General features: G+C 40.6%; 1 protein-coding gene across 1 annotated transcript in view; it reads left to right on the forward strand.

Annotated features, from left to right (window-relative positions):
• The first annotated feature begins 9197 nt into the window (after positions 1–9197).
• The window catches only part of LOC122554931, a 100984-nt gene continuing 92228 nt past the window's right edge, over positions 9198–17953 (forward strand). The window contains exons 1-2 of the mRNA XM_043700360.1: positions 9198–9413; positions 9495–9639. Of these exons, the coding sequence (XP_043556295.1) occupies positions 9332–9413; positions 9495–9639 (227 nt within the window). The 5' untranslated portion in view covers positions 9198–9331. The remainder of the gene's footprint in view (positions 9414–9494; positions 9640–17953) is intronic.

The raw sequence follows: 17953 nt of genomic DNA on the forward strand, positions 1-17953 counted from the left end.
TCCATCTATGCATCATCAGATTCTGGTTTACCAATAACTACGTGTATATGTCTCTAAGACACTAGATGGTCTTTACTGTAGCTTTGTATGTGGTCTTTTTGGGTTGATGTATGGTTCCTTGTAGCGACCTCAGGCTTTGTTCTGTCCCACTGCTCTGTCAATGACCTTTGCTCCCACGTGCCTTGCTCAGCTTGCAAGCTGAGCCTTGTCTTCTTGCATTTGCAAGCCAATGCTCTCATGCACATGCACATCAAAGCTGTAAATCAATATATCATTTATGTTTATATTTGACTGATTGTTTTAAATCTTGTAACATGCTCTTATTTCTTTCCAATTTATGAATGTGAACTGATTGCAGTGAAGTCCTGTGTCAGAGTCTCAAAACCAATGCCCTCAATGTATCAATGAAAATGATCATTTCTAGTTCACTCCCTATCCCCTGCAGAATATTCTCCACTCTCTTATGATGTTACATTGAAGAATAGAAAATAGGGGCAGGAGCAGGCTATTTGGCCCTTCTGTCTGCTTTGCCATTCAATATGATCATGGCTTATCATCCTATTTTCTTCACATATTCTTTGATTTCTTTAGTCTCCAGAATTACATCTAACTCCTTTTTGAAAGTACCCAGTCATGTTCGAATTTTGTTGGTTTCCATGAGATTCCCTCTCATTCTTCTAAGCTCTATTGAGTCTCTTTTCAGTTTAGTAAACTTAAACCTTGGTTAAAAGGACCTGGTCAAGAGGAGGTTGACTTTAGGGCAGTTAGAACAGGATTTGTCAGGCCCAGCAGCAAGGAATCAGATCATAGGTTGCCATGGATGCTGGTGAGAGCCAATGGCAATTGGCTTGAAGATTTTTTTTTCCCCACCTCATAGTTTTCTGGTGAGAACCAGTCTTATGTTGCTTACCAGATGTTGTTTTAAAAAATTCTCAAGGTCAGGTTCGTAGGAGAGTAGTCTGACACAGAACAAACGACCAAGAGGCGAGTCTGCTAGAATATGGGCATTTTATTCCCCGCAGCGTCGCCACAACCAACGGGTCTGGCTTATACTCACTCTACATGTTACCGGAACTGGGAGCCGTCAGTTCTCGTAGAGCGGTTGCCAACAACCCACGCTCGGCGGTTAAACGTAACCCCGGAGCAGACTCACCGAACTGGAGACTTTTCCAGCTGATATACTCTTTTCCAGATATAAACATTCATGTGAACAGCAGAGCAAGGCTAAAAAACACATTCCATTCTGGTTACATACAGATAAGAAGATTCACACGGGGAGGTGTGTAATAAGATTCACACGGGACTAAGCAACACCTCCATTCCGGTTAGATTCACACATGTATTGGGACATAATTTTTAACCGTTTCACCACATTCCACTGCTTGGCCCAATACATGTGTTACATTATGATTCACACATGTATTGGGACATAATTTTACACCACAGATGTTAATTAACTTGCTGTTATTGCTTATCTGGTATAGCCAGAAATGTATAACCTGGCACGATGGAGACAACACTTTTGTAGATTTAAAATCTCTGAATGGGTTTCTTGAATGGAAGTGCTTTCCACTATCAAATTTGTATGAGGGAGCATCAGAACTGTTTTTTATTATCTTCATATAGTTCCTGAAATAAGCCCATTGTAGATACAGAGGGAGTGACTATGTAAGTGGCATGATATTACACGGAGATATGGTTGTGGGTGAAGGTAAGGGGGTATGAGGGTTAGAGTGTATAACAGCACCAAAACAAGTGAGACAAACTCCCAGAGAATCAGGATGGACTTTCAAACCAATTGCCATTGGCTCTCCCCAGCATCCATGGCAACCTATGATCTGATTCCTTGCTAATGAGCCTGACAAGATCCAGTTCCAACAACCATAAAGTCAACATACTTTTGATCAGGTCCTTTTAACCAAGGTTTAAGTCAATCGAACTGAGAAGAGACTTAATAGAATTATTCAAAATCAGACAGATAGCAAAGACTGTTCGTATTGGTGAAAGGACCAAGAACAAAAGGGTATGCATTTGAGCTAATTGACAAAATAAACAAAATAAACAATGAAAATATGTGGAAAACCTTTGTCACACAGTGAGTAGTTAGGATCTGGAATGTGCTGCCTGACATTCAAGAGGAATCATGTTGTTATCTAAATTGAAGAATGTTCAGGGCTGTGGGAGAAGGCAGGGGAGTGACAATAGGTAAGTTGCTGCTTGGGAAAGCTGGTGAATATATGATGGGCTGAATGGCCTCCTGTGCTCCAGCAATTCTGCAGTTCTGTTAGCGATTAAACCAGCATATGGTGACAATTTAACCTCTACCAGTGTAGCCAATGTTGTGCAACTTAGAAACATATCTTCAGATCAACAACTAGTTCTGTTATATATGGTTATATTAGATATCAGAAGTCTGGAGAAATGCATGCCAAGTTTTTTGCTTTCTGAAATTGTAAGGGAAATGTTTGTGTTCTGATATGTTAACCCCAACCACACACCTACAACAGTTATCTTGTTTTATCAGATTTGAACACGTTTTATCACACCATTTCATCATTCACATTGTCTTGTTTCCCACTGCAATGGTTCTCACCTCTACCCAAACCATCTCAATTTGCAGCTGCTGTTGAGAGATTATATTTTGCACATTTTTTGGGGGTTTCATTAGTTTAGAATGCCTATAGTCCACTGCATCTATAGTATCATCATTGTATACTTTAAATATCTATGCCTCATCTTGTGATTGTAAGAGCCTCCCACAGACATAGAACCATAACAGCGTGGAACATAGGAACAGGCTATTTGGCCCTTTGAGGCTAGTCCATCATTCAATAAAATCATGATCTATTGTAATCTCAGCTCTACTTGCTTGTATCGATCAAAAATCTCTGTATCGACTAGACTGACAGAATTTCTTTCACAGTGGGTGACTGTAAATCAGATGAGTTTTTACATCAATCAATGAAAGTCTCGGAGTTACCATTGCTGAGACTTGCTTTCAATATCAGATTTATTCTTTAAATTTGAATTCTACAGCTCTACAGTCTGCAACAAAGTGGACAGTCTGTAGAGCGTGATACTTTTCAGTTGCTACAGTTAAACTGCTCATTACAAGAATTGCAAAATTTCCATTAAAGGTGTACATCAAAACATTTGCTGCTGCACAAGTGTCCAACAGATTGAGGAACATATAAGTCAGACTATCACCCACATTTTGACTTGACTAATTTCCAACGATTCTAAGGGCTATGGTTAGCCAGGTGCTAAAGTCAGTTTAAGAAATGATATGATCTAAGTGTCCAAACAATAGTACCAGCTGCATAAAATCCCACAAAGTGCTATAACTTACCTATATTTTGCCCTGTGGTGTGATTGCTGGATTCTGTCTCAGAAAGGTACTGTGAAACATGAAGTAGGTGTAGAATCTCACAGTGACACAATTCAGGACAGCATCACCATGGATTATATTAGTAATGTGGTTAAACATGTAAATCAAGGAAGATTTAGCTTAGGTGAACTTTAAAAAAAAAACTTGTATTTGTGTAACGGCTTTAAGGAAAACCTTAAAGGTGATACACTCAGGCATTATAAAACCAAACAAAGATGATATCAGGGTGGATGACAAAAATCTTGGTTAAAGAAATAGGTTTTAGGGAGTGTAAAAATTTGAATTGCCTGACGGACTGCACATGCTCAGAGCACTGGTAAGATATTTGCCATTTTTCCAGCAAAGGAGGCCTGTTTCTTCAAAAAGCAGGTGCTTAAATTCTGAAACCAAAACAGAAAGTTTGGGAAATGCTCAGTATTTATATAGCAGCACCTGTGAAACAGGGTCAAACTTAATTATATCCACGAGCTTAGAGTCATAATTGGGCATAATTGTTTTCAAATTAATGACCTTGTGCTAAATCTCTAACTAAAAACGTTCTTCGACACAAAATGTTGGATGCAAGTTTTCCGGTCCCCAACCCTCACCATCTCCCAGAAATCTGGCTGAGAAGCACAAACTGGGTGAGATAGCAGGTTGCCTGACTTCTGGGACAAGAGGAGCTGGGACTGCTCTCAAATTTTCAGTCAGTGAGGTGCCAGCTATTAACTGCTTTTTTTCTCTCCACAGACCTATCACATGTTCCAGGGTTTTTAATTTGTTGGTTGGCCATTGTTTTGCAGTGTTACCTAGAGCCAAATTGAAAATATTCTAGCACCCAGTGACAGATTGATCACTCCACATTTCATCGATGAATCAGGTTAACTGTTCATGCTAATACATGCCAGCCTGCAGCTGCAGCTGCAGATCTGTTAGCAGATGCACTGGACTAACAAGTCCACCACAGCAGCTCTAGGCTCTTGTGGCATAGTGGTAGTGCTCTACTTCTGCACCAAAAGTTCAAGTCCAGCTTGTTCCACAGATGTGTAACAACATGTGAATAGGTTGGTTATAAATATCTAGCGTAGTAGTTTGAAATTTTCATTGTCAGGCTTATGACCTGGTCTCAAATAAAGGGAACTGGCTAACTTGAATTCACCTTAGCTTCCAAACTCCAAGAGAAAGAGAAATAACAAAATAGGATGTTCTTAATTGCATCAATAGTGGCTTAGCTGCTTCTGAATCAGAACGTTATGAGTTCAAGTCTCACTCCAGGGACTTCAGCAGAAAATAAAATCCGGACTGATACTTTAATGTTGCACTGGAGCAATGGAACCCTGCAGTATCAGAGATGGCATTACACTGATATGCTCTCTCAGGTGAATATAAACAATTCTATGGCACTTGCAAAGAAAGTTAGGAGAGTGGCTAACCTCTCTTCCTCATTCATTGAAGAAACAAGCTGATTCATTGGCCATAATCTCAGTGTTGTTTTTGTGACCATGCTGTCCAATTTTCCTACACTATGGCAGTAACTATAGACAGAGTGTTCTCAGGACTTGTGGGTGACACTAGGCTTTTTTTTAAAGATTAGATTAGATTCCGTACAGTGTGGAAACAGTCCCTTCGGCTCAACCAGCCCATACCAATCCCCCAAAGAGTAACCCACCCAGACCCATTTCCCTCTGACTAATGCACCTAACACTATAGACAATTTAGCATGGCCAATTCACCTGACCTGCACATCTTTGGACTGTGGGAGGAAACCAGAGCACCCAGAGGAAACCCACACAAACACAGAGAGAATGTGCGAACTCCACACAGACAGTCACCCGAGGCTGGAATTGAACCTGGGACCCTAGTGCTGTGAGGCAGCAGTGCTAACTGCTGAGCCACCATTTGGACAAACCAAACTAGCAATGATATCATGGAGGAGGATCTCCTACAGTGTGCAGCTGATTTGATTTTAGACCAATATATTGATGAGGAGTTCATGTTCAATATGCCGACTCTCCTGCTCCTTGGTACTGCCTGACTGGCTGTGCTTTTCCAGCACCACACTTTTCAACAACATATTGATGGGCAAACCAGAGAACAGGAATTAGTTAACAACTTTGTTGTGCTGGGTCCCTTAAGGAAGAGCAGCCATAATATGACTCATTAAGATGGCGAGTGAAATAGTCAAATCCAAAATTAGGGTCCTGAATTCAATAAAGGAAACTATGAGGGTATGAGGCACAAATTGGCAAGGATGGATTGGGGAACCTTACTAAAGGGGTTGATGGCAGATAGGCAACAATATTTAAAGAAAGTGTGCGTGAATTACAACAATTCTTCATTCTTGACTGGCACAAAATTAAAAGAGGAAAGGTGGCCCAATCATAACTTACAAAAGAAATTCGCGATAGCATTCGATCCAAAGTGGAAACATGTAAAATTGTCAGAAATACAGTAAGCCTGAGGATTGGGAGCTTTTAGAATCCAGCAAAAAAAGTTTAATCAAGAGGGAAAACAGAATATGAAAATAAATTTGCAGGGAACATAGAAACCAGCCATAAAAACTTCAGGATATATGTGAAGAGAAAAAGATTGGTAGTCACAAATGTAGGTCCCTTACAATCAGAAGACAAATAAATCATAATAGGGAACAAAGAAACAGCAGAAAAGTGGAGCACATTTTAAAAAATCACTAATGGGAATTGGGCGTCACTGGCTTGTCCCTAATTGCTTTGGGAAGGTAAGCTGCCTCCTTGAATTGCTGCAGTCCAGATGCTGTTGGTTGAACCAAAATGTTGCTATGGAAGGAATTCCAGGAATTGAACCCCAGCATCAGTGAAGGGATGGCACTATGTTTCCAAATCAAGATGGTGAGTGTTTTGGAGTTGAATTTGCAGATGGTGTATTTGCTGCCTTTGTCCTTCTTGATTGAAGTAGGTTAGGGATGTGCTGTCCAAGCATCTGGTGAAGTTCTGCAGTATATCTTCTAGATCGTACATACTGCTGCTCCTGAGCATTGCTGATGGAGGGAGTGAATACTTGTACATGTAGTGCCAATCAAGCGGCTGCTTTGTCCTGGATGCTGTCAAGCTCCTTGAGTGTTGTTGGGGCTGCACTCATCCAGGCAAGTGGGGAGTATTCCATCACAGTCCTGACTTGTGCCTTGTGGATGATGGACAGGTTTTGGAGAGTCAGGAATGAGTTACTCATTGCAATACTGAATTTGTATACTCTGATCTGCTCTCTTAGAAACTGTATTTATGTGGTGAGTCTAATTGGTGAATTTAATGTGATGAGTCGATGGTAACTTCAAATTATGTTCATGGAGATTCAGTGATGGTAACACCATTAAATTTCAAGGGGTGGTGATTAGATTGTCTTTTATTAGAGATAGGCACTGCCTGGCATTTGTGTGGCATGAATGTTACTTGCCACTTGCCAGCCGAAGCCTAGATAGTTCCAGATCTTGTTGCATTTGAAATGGATTGCTTCAGTATTTGAGGAGTTGTGAATGGTACAGAGCATTGTGACAATGTTGTGGCTTTAAAGAGGTTATTTTGTCCTGGTTTTCTCGAAGAGAGGTTGGAAGACAGAGATGCTAAGCAGTCTAGAGTAATGGAAGGCCCTGGGTTTTTGTTGAACAGCCGGAATGGTTGTGGCCAGCTATCACAGATCAGGGTTACTGGGTAGTGTCAGAAGCTGTTGGGGTCTCAACAGAGTTGGAAGCTTCAGCGAATGTCTCCTGCTACTACTCTCTCTGAATTTTCTCTTGATATTTTTTCCTCCTGGACTGGAGAACTGCAAATGAGAATCTGTGTCTGAATTTGTCTTTTCGCAAAAGGATCTCTTTATGGGACGTTACTATATTGAAACAGCTAATTAGTAATAGTTATTGTGTCCAGTGTTTAAATAAATTGTGCTTTGTTTAATGTCAAGTAATTTGACCAGTTGCATTGCATCTGGAACATGGCATTTTACATCTGCTTTTAAAATAAACTAACATTACAGTCTAGGCTACCTTCTTAACATATTTTGAGGGAGTCTGGTCTGGTCCATAACAACATTGTGCAAATATGTGAACATCCCCACTTCTGACCTTAAGATTAAGGGAAGGTCATTGATGAAGTAGCTGAAGTTGGTGGTGCCTAGAACTCCTGCAGAGGTATCCTGGAGCTGTGATGACTGACTTCTAATAACCACAACCATCAGGTATCACTCCAACCAGTGGAGAGTTTTCTCCCGATACCCATTGATCCCACTTTTGTTAGGGTTCCTTGATACCACACTTTGTTGAATGCTGCCTTGATGTCAAGGGCTGTCATTCTCACCCCACCTCTGGAATTCAGCTCTTTTGTCCATGTTTGAACCAAAGCTGTAATGAGGTCAGGAGCTGAGTGTCCCTGGCAGAATTCAAACACAAAAAAGGTCATAAGTCACCTTGCCAAAATACTTGAGAATTAACAGTCTAGTGAGGGGAGTGGAATTGAAGGAAATTAGTGTTAGTAAAAAAAACAGTGCTGGGGAAATAATGGTGACAAGTCACCAGAATCTAATAATATACATCCCAGAGTACTAAAGGAAGTGATCCTGGAAATATTTGTTTGCATTGATGGTCACCTTCCAAAATCCTATAGATTCTGGACCATTTTCTACAGACTGGAGGATAGAAAAATGTAACTTTATTATTTAAAAAGAGAGGGAGGGAGACAACAGAGCATCACAGACCAGTAGCCTAACATAAGTAATGTGGAAAAGGCTAGAGTCTATTACAAAGGAGGTGATAACAGAACATTTGGAAAGCATTTATGGGATTGGACAAAGCCAGTATGAGCTATGAAAATCAACTTACGTTGAACAAATCTAAAGGTCTTTGAGGATGTAACTAATACAATTGGTATCAGACAACCAGAAGGCTTTTGAAGTTTCCTCATTAGAGTTAAGTGGGCAAAATTACAGAACATGGGATACGGGGTTATATATTAGCATGGATCAACAATTGGTTGACAAATAGGAAGCAGGGAGTGGAAATAAGTGTATCATTTTCTGAATGATAGGCAGTGACTACTGTGGTACTGCAAGGAACAGCGCAGCTTTCTCATTCAAGAGGTCATGAATCTGTGGAATACTTTTCCACAGAAGGCTGTATAAGCAAAATCACTGAATATATTTGAGAATGGGATAGATAATTTTTTATATTTTGAAGGCATCAATGGGAGTTAGGGAGAAAAAGTAATATACCGTGGAGATGGGGAATCAACCATGATCATAATGAATGGCAAAACAGGATTAAAGTGTCAAATGGCCTAATTCTGCTCCTGGTTGCTATGTTTCTTTATTAAAACTTGTATTACTGAATAAGTTGCAAGGCAAGATATCAAGGTTGGTGTCATTGATATTTAAAGAGACAGTGGTGTTATTGTTTTGAGATGGTTGCAGTGCTGCAACGATATCATTGCACTGGTAACCCAGACTTCCAGGCCAATGCAATGGAGATGTGAATTCAAATCCTGCATAGGTACGTAGTCAAATTCAAATTCAATAAAAAATTTGGAATTTAAAAAGAAACAGCATAACTAATGGCAACCTTGTATCCATTGTTGAATGTCATAGAAACATATACGTTTCAATAGTGTCCATTAGGGAAGGAAATCTGGCCTAGCCTACATTTGACTCCAGATTGACAACAATATGGTTGATCCTTAACTGTCCTCTGTTGTGGCTAGAGAACCAACCAGTTCAAAGCAGGTTAGTCACGGTCAACAAATACGAGTCTTACCAGCAATGTGCACTTCCTGATTTAATTTCCTTTTAAAACTCTGACTGTATGCAACAACATAACAACTTTTATTGCAACTAAGTCTGCACAGATAGCAGAGGTGTTGGAAAGGATTCAATGTATTGCTTTATAATTTAGTGAAACCACTTCCTTATGCAAAGACCAGCAGACTATTGTATCAATCTGTTTCCATGGCCAACGTGTACAAAATGCTCAATCTGTTTCGTGTGAAGTTACTAACTTTTAAAATATTGCTTTTGACTCTGCGTGGCTGTAAGTATCTGACAAGTTCACTAGTAATATTATTCAGTCATTCTGTTCCATTAAGTAATTATTAATTAACTTTTTTTGTAGATGTTTGCACAGAAATTATTGGAGGCCATGAGGTTAAACCTCATTCTAGGCCATACATGGCATCGATCCAGATGTACAAACAACATATATGTGGAGGAGCTCTGATCACACCAAGATGGGTACTGACTGCAGCACACTGTAAAATGTAAGTTGATATATTTTCTTTATTCTGTATCATGTGAATATTATTTTCAAGGGAGTATTAAGACTCAACACTACCTGTGGATCACACATGACCAGGGGAGGGTAGTGTCTGGAATTTTTTATCTGACATTTTGGCAAAAATTGTTGAAAATGTTTGTTTTAATATGACAACCAATGAGGCAGGGTTCCCAATTGGACACATGATTGGGCATTAATCAAGTAATGCATTATTAGCCTTAGCTTAGTAGCTCATGCGCTCAACCCTCTAGTTTTCTGGGAAGAATTGTTTTGTACATATCATGGACGTTTTCTTGGATTACTGTACTGTTATTATCTGAAGGTCTGTGACCACAAAAAAGTTGGCAGTTTTTATTAAAAATTGCTAGTATTGTTTGGTATGAATCCCAGATTATTTAGGCTCTTCTGCATCTGATCAGTTTTTTTGTGTCTGCAGTTATTTGCAGATATGAAAACTTAGAGAACTTTGATCCCAGATCTTACTTTTCAAATTGCTTATGTATTTTGTACATTGCAACATTGCCAATCTTGATATCTGAGTAACCATTACTTACTAACTTACATGTTTTTCAAGCTCTACATACAACTTGCCTCTGTTGCAATCAATTTTCAATCCATTTCTGAAGAACTCAATGGGCCAAGGGGCCTTTTTTCTATGCTGTGAGACTTCAATGACTATGACTAAGTCTATCTATGTTGTGTTTTTCAAGCTTGTGAATTAATCTCCTCTGTTTCATGCATCAAGAGCTATGCTAAAATATAAATAAGCAATATTCACTGCGCTGTCTACACTCTAAAAGAATGGAGACAAAGCAAGGCATGTTTGGTTTGACATGCTCTTGTTGCTGCTGCTCTCCAGCATTGGAACAGATTGGAATATATATTCCAAACAGTTATCATACCATCTTCCTTATGTTTTGACTACTTCTCAGGATTTGCTCAGAAAAACACAATGAATTGGATTGCCTCACAGTGAGGAATGTTTGTATAGAATTTGTGACAATATATAGTCATGCTACATGTATTTGCGGAATACAGGGTTAACGGTAGAGTTCTTAGTAAGGTGGATTGAATTCAAGAGTTGTGAGGTGATGTTGCAGCTGTATAGGACCTTGGTAAGGCCACATTTGAAGTACTGTGTGCAGTTCTGGTCGCCTCATTTTAGGAAAGATGTGGAAGCTTTGGAGAGGGTGCAGAGGAGATTTACCAGGATGTTGCCTGGAATGGAGAATAGGTCATACGAGGATAGGTTGAGAGTGCTAGGCCTTTTCTCATTGGAACAGCAAAGGATGAGGGGTGACTTGATAGAAATTTATAAGATGATCAGGGGAATAGATAGCGTAGACAGTCAGAGACTTTTTCCCTGGGTACAACAGAGTGTTACAAGGGGACATAAATTTAAGGTGAAGGGTGGAAGGTATAGGGGGGATGTCAGGGGTAGGTTCTTTACCCAGAGAGTGGTGGGGCATGGAATGCACTGCCTGTGGGAGTGGCAGAGTCAGAATCATTGGTGACCTTTAAGCGGCAATTGGATAGGTACATGGATAGGTGCTTAAGCTAGGACAAATGTTCGGCATAACATCGTGGGCCGAAGGGCCTGTTCTGTGCTGTATTGTTCTATGTTCTATGTTCTATGTTCTATGATGACACCCCTGTTGGCTCATGATCACTCCTGATTACATACTGAGAAAGGTGCCCTCACCGTTGGCATCATAGTGAAGCATTCTGGGAAGAGTATCCTTGCTGTCGGTGTCATGGTGAAGCATTCTGGTGCGGTGTCCTGCTAATTGGGAAGAAACAGTTTGGACAAGTGGAAGGACATATCTAATGCCTCCATCATCCCAATGGCAATCTTTGTGTATAACTGCAGCAAGCTATGCTTAAAACTTGGTTTACAAACACCAGGCGTCATGACACTCTGAGATTCTATCTTTCCCACTGTTGTGAAGGCTGGGTCTGGCCTCAGCATCACTGAATGATCCAAGTAGGTGCATCGTACCATATCACCTATCCTCCAAAGTCTAAGACCTAGGAACTCTGCCTCCCCCCTCTGCAACCAAATGTACAACCTTCTGATTCCCACACGGTAATCAGTAAGGAAAGGCGACAACACCTTCTCCATAATAATCCTCAAAACCAGACCCCTCAAGGCTGTGTACTCAACCTTAACTATACTCCTTATACACTCACTACTGTGTGGCCAAATTCAGCTCTAACTTCATTGGCAAAATCTGCTGATGACACAACAGTAGTGGGTTGGATCTTAAATAATTATGAGACAGAGTACAGGAAGAGATAGAGAGCTTAGTGATGTAAAGACAATAATCTCTCACTCAAAGTCAGCAAAATGAAGGAGCTGGTCATCAACTTCAGGAAGCAAAGTGGAGGACATGCACCTGTCTGTACCAATGGTGCTGAGGTTGAGCTGATCGAGAGCTTCAAGTTCCTAGGAATAAATATCACCAACAATCTGTCCTAGCCCATCCTGCTACAGTCAAGAAAGCACATCTCCGCCTCTACTTGCTGAAGAGGAAATTTGGCATATTTAAAATGACTCTTACCCATTTTTATAGATGCATTGTAGAAAGCATCCTATCTGGGTGTATCAGAGCTTGGTATCACAACTGCTCTACCCAAGACCGCAAGAAATTACAGAGTTATGAATCCAATGCATCACGAAATCCAGCCTTCCTTCCATTGACTCCATCTACACTTCCTGCTGCCTCTTCAAAGCAACCAACATCTTCAAAAACCTCTCCTACCCTGGTTATACTCTCTTCCATTGGGCAGAAGAATCAAAGATTTGAAAACATGTACCAACAGATACAAGAACAGCTTCTTGCCTGCTGTTATCAGACTTATGAATAAACCTCTTATATAGTAGAGTTAAACTTTCTCTGCACCTTCTCTGTAGCTGTAACATTATATTCTGCATTCTCTTTTGTTACCCTGACATACTTATCTAAGGTATGATTTTTCTGGACAGAATGCAAAACAATAACTTGCACTGTATCTCAGCACTTGATGATAATAACTCAAATCAAATCTAAAGGAAATTTCAAGGAAAAACACCTTTGACCCTAAGTCCATCAGGAAGTGGTCAGCATACAGCATCCTTGAGACTCTGCAGGAAAAGGAGAGGGTTGTTCCCTGAGCAGACTGTCAAAGTCAATTGGCAGAATGCCTCAAAACCAGAATTTTAAAACAAGCATTAAGACATCACTTGGCTGGTGGTGAGAAATGCACTGCCCATCAGATTCTTCATGCATGCCCGGACTGCCTGTGCCAACGCATGTTGCCTCAATGTGGCTGCAGGTGGGTAGATTCTGTCGCATACCTCCTGCTGGAACGTGCCTTTGCAAAGAAGGTCTGGAGAGAGATTCAGTGATTTTTGTTGAGACCAGTCCCAAGCAGCACCACGATGCAAGACTTACATTCCACGGGCTGTTCCAGGACACACACACACACACACTGAGACAAACATCAGCTGTGCCTGGAGGGCCATCAACTCAGAGAAAGACACTCTTTGGTTTGCCTGAAACTTGTTGGTCTTCCAGAGCAAGGACTTGACCTCAACTGAGTGTTGCAGACTAGCACACCCCAAGGTCCAGAACTACGTGCTGAGGGACGTATTTGAGATTGGAACCCTGCCAGTAGACACAATAGGGAAAGACTACCATCTAAGGTCTTTCTGCTGAAGTACAATTGGGGCTTAGTTCAGTTATCAGACCCTCACTTGCCTCAAATACATGTAAATATAGTCCTGTAGAAGTAAGAAATGTATTAGGTTTGTTAGAATTGTTGGCACTGAGCTACTCCAGTTATTATGTACATGTGTAAAGATTATATCTTTGAAATAAAGAAGAACAGTGATGTCACAGGAAAACTGGAGTAGTCTTACCCTATCGTGGGAGCAGAGGAGATCACAGCTGTACTGAAGGTGGGCACTGAGGAGGACTTGAGCAGTGAGGTACTTTTGGGCAGCGGTCAGAAATAGGAAGGATATGGTAACAATGTTGGGGCTGTACTAAAGGCCTCCCAACAGCGGATGTGAGATAGAGGTACAAATATGTAAACAGGTTATGGAAAGATGTAGGAGCAACAGGGTGGTGGTGATAGGAGATTTTAGTTTTCCCAACATTGCCTGGGATTCACTAGGTCTAGATGGAGCAGAATTTGTAAGGTGCATCCAGGAGGGTTTTCTGGAGCAGTATGTAAATAGTTCAACTTGAGAAGGGGCCATACTGGATCTGGTGTTGGGGAATGAGCCCGGCCAGGTGGTTGAAGTTTCAGTAGGAGATTACTTTGGGAATAGTGATCACAACTCTGTAAGTTTTAGAATACTCATGTGCAGAGACGAGAGTGGTCCGAAAGGAAGAGTACTAAATTGGGAGAGGTAAACGCTACCAAAATTCGGCAGGAGCTGGGGAATGTAAATTGTGAGCAGCTGTTTGAAGGGAAATCCACATTTGATATGTGGGAGTCTTTTAAAGAGAGCTTGATTAGAGTGTAGCAGAGAAATGTTCCCGTGAAAATAAGGAGAAATGGCAAGATTAAGGAACCATGGATGACAGGTGAAATTGTGAGACTAGTTAAGAGGAAAAAGAAGACAGACGAAGCTCTGGAAGAATATTGGGAATATAGGATCAATCTGAAACACAGAATTAAGGGGGCTAAAGGGGTTCATGAAATAACTCATGGACTTCAGTAAGGTGTTTGATAAGGTTCCCCATCATCACCTTTCTCTGATGGAGAAAGTAAAGTCGCATGGGGTCCAGGGTGTAGTAGCTAAATGGATAAGGAACTGGCTCGGCAACAGGAGACAGAGAGTAGTAATAGTAGAAGGGAGTTTCTCAAAATGGAGAACTGTAACTAGTGGTGTTCTACAGGGATCCGTGTTGGGACGAGTGTTGTTTGTGATATACCTAAATGATCTGGAGGAAGGTATAGATGGTCTGATTAGCAAGTTTTCAGTTGACACAAAGATTGGTGGAGTAGCAGGTAGTGAAGGGGACTGTCAGAGAATACATCAGAATATAGACAGATTGGAGAGTTGGGCGGACAAATGGCAAATGGAGTTCAATCCAGACAAATGCAAGGTGATGCATTTTGCAAGATCCAATTCAAGAGAGAACTATACAGTAAATGGAAAAGTCCTGGAGAAAATTGATGGACAGAGAGATCTGGGTGTTCAGGTCCATTGTTCCTTATTGGTGGCAACACAGGTCAGTTGAGTGACCAAGAAGGCATCCGGCATGCTTTCCTTCATTGTACGGGGTACTGAGTACAGGATTTGGCAGGTCATGTTACAGTAGTATAAGACTTTGGTTCGGCCATGTTTGCAATACCACGTACAGTTCTGGTCACCACATTAACAAAAAGATGTGGATGCTTTGGAGACGGTGCAGAGGAGGTTCACCAGGATGTTACTTGGTATGGTGGGTGCTAGCTATGAAGAGAGGTTGAGTAGATTAGGATTATTTTCATTAGAAAGATGACGGTTGAGGGGGAACCTGACTGAGGTCTACAAAATCATGAGAGGTATTGGCAGAGTGGATAGCAAAAAGCTTTTTCCCAGAATGGGGGACTCAAATACTAGGGGTCACTAGTTCAGGGTGAGAGGGGAAAAGTTTAAGGGAGATATGTGTGAAACATTCTTCACGCAGAGGATGGTGGGTGCCTGGAAGCTGTTGCCAACGGAGGTGGCGGAGGAGGGTACGATAGCATCATTTAAGATGTATCTAGACAGATAAGTGAATGAGCAGGGAGCAGAGAGATACAGATTCATAGAAAAAGGCGACAGGTTTAGATAGAGGATTTGCATCATTGCAATCTTCGAGGGCCAAACAGACTGTTCCTGTACTGTAATTTTCTTTGTTCTTTGTTCAAGCAAGAGAGCTGATCGGGAAGTATTAGGTGAGGTCAGGTAAACATTTATAATTTTTATCACTTATGCTTTTTGTAATTTATAGTCAAAAGATTAGATCCTGTAGTACCAAGGAACAGGAAAGAATGGCCCAAGGGAAATTGATTTAATTTGACAATAAGTATCATTTGAAAGGTTTAACTTAAAGGTTTAACTTAAAGTATAAGTGATAACGTTAAGGGGTGAGTCATGGGTAAGAGAGCTCAAAGTCCCAGTGTGCTCCTCCTGGATTATGTGGGAAGCTGGTTACATTTCCAGTGCCCGGGACCAGCATGTGTGCAGGAAGTGTCTCCAACTGCAGCTCCTGGAAGGTTTTTATGAGGACTAGACAGGTTTGATACAGGAAGGATATTCCCAGTAGTGGTGGAGTCCAGAACCAGGGGTAATAGTTTAGAAGAGTTTAGAGCTGAGTCAGTCAGGCTTCAACAAGCCGGACTGACTCAGCATGCCTGACAAATCTATTAGAATTCTTTGGGGCTACAGAAGAAAATGAACAAGCTCGGAGTGTGGGTAACGAAGTGGCAGGTGGAATGAAATGTGGGAATTTGTGAGGTTATGTACTTTGGTAGGAAGAACAGAGATGTCGACTTTTTTTTAAATGAGGAAAGGCTTCAGAAATCTGAAGCACGAAGGACCTAAGGAATTCTAGTTCAAGATTATTTAAAGGTTAACATGCAGGTTCATTTGATAGTTAGAAAAACAAATGCAATTTAGCATTCATTTAACTCAGGCTAGAATACAAGAGCAAACATGTACTCCTGCAGCAGTACAAAGTTATGGTCAAACCACATTTGGAATATTGCGAGTAATGTTCGATGCCCTATTTAAGGAATATGTTGGTGTTGGAGGGTGTCGTAGAGTCATGCCCGTACCCATAAAAATGTCTTTTAAATGTTGTAATTGTAACTGCTTCCACCACTTTCTCTGGCAGCTCTTTCTATATACACACTACTCTCTGGTTGTCCCTCAGGTCCCTTTTAAAATCTTTCCCCTCTCACCTTAAACCTATGGCCTCTGGTTTCGGACTCCCCTGGGGAAGAAGATCTTTGCCATTCATCTTCTCTATGCCCCTCATGATTTTATAAACCTCTATAAGGCCACCCCTCAGCCTCCTACCCTCCAGGGAAAGAAGCCCCAGCTTCTCCTCATAGCTCTAACCTTTCAGACTGGGTAACATCTTCTAAGTCTTTTTTGCATCCTTTCCACTAGCTTTTAATGCTTGCCAAGTTTGAAAAGTTAGGCAGAATCAGTCATTCCGTGAATCTGCCTAGAAAAGAAGGTTACACGGGAAACTCAGACAATCTTGCTACTAATTGGATAGTTAATTTGTAAAATCATTTTCATTTGCCAGATCATGTATCACATAGCTCCTCTTCAACTGATTTAAAATATTCAGCACACAGATCATATTTTAGCTTCTTTTTCTGCCTGGTTTTCCCTATTGCATTGTTCTCTCATTTCCCTGCCTCTTCTTGATAATATTTTCTTAATAAGCTTGGAGTATATTATTTTTCTAATCTGTTTCTTCTGAGTACTTTTTTCATCTTCCATCCTTAAATCGTTCAAAACACCATAATCCTCCCCTTTTTCTGCAGCTTCATGACTTTGACCTTATTTGTATAAATCAATCTGAGCAGAAATCATGCATACCAATTGTTTTTTGACACAATGTTCCAGACCCAGTGTTATCTGTGAATTTTACAGATACTATTTGCAATTCTAGTGTGTACTGAGATCAGGAATGATCATAGCATGCCGCCGCATTGTGTAGGTGCACAGAGTTGACTCTGCACAATGTCAGTCTGAAACTTGGAAAGGGGAAGATTCAGAAAAGAAGCCTCTGTAAACAGGATGGAAACCAGGGAGGAGAATGGTTCCATGTCACAGTGACCACCACATAACAATTGTTTTAAACAAACATATTTAACAACTGGTAGTAATACTTGAAGCTCTACAAGAAATGAAGATAATCCCAAAATTGTAACCACAGTTTTCTAATATTCATTAGATCAGATATTGAGTAAGCCAGCAGCTATGGCTGGCATTACAGCACACTTTCAGAGTGAGAACCTATCAGAGAATTATGGCCAGACTATTTTAAATCTGCTTTCTGAAGCTGTTTGATCAGTTTTATTTCAAATTTTCTGGATTAGCATATATGATAGAACCCCATACAACTTTCAGTCTTCAGTGTAACAGGCCGAGTAGTATTTACTGTTAACAAAAGCTATCCAGAATGAAAGGCTTTCTATTCTCCAAAACTTGTAACTTACCTTAATAAGAATGAAATTCATAAAAGATAAATGGCCTTAATTAACTTTGGGATTATTTCACATGTTTATTTCATGTGGTTAGACTACATTTTCACATC

Source organism: Chiloscyllium plagiosum, chromosome 1 (genome assembly GCF_004010195.1).
Source record: "Chiloscyllium plagiosum isolate BGI_BamShark_2017 chromosome 1, ASM401019v2, whole genome shotgun sequence".
In the NCBI taxonomy this organism is placed as follows: Eukaryota; Metazoa; Chordata; class Chondrichthyes; order Orectolobiformes; family Hemiscylliidae; genus Chiloscyllium; species Chiloscyllium plagiosum.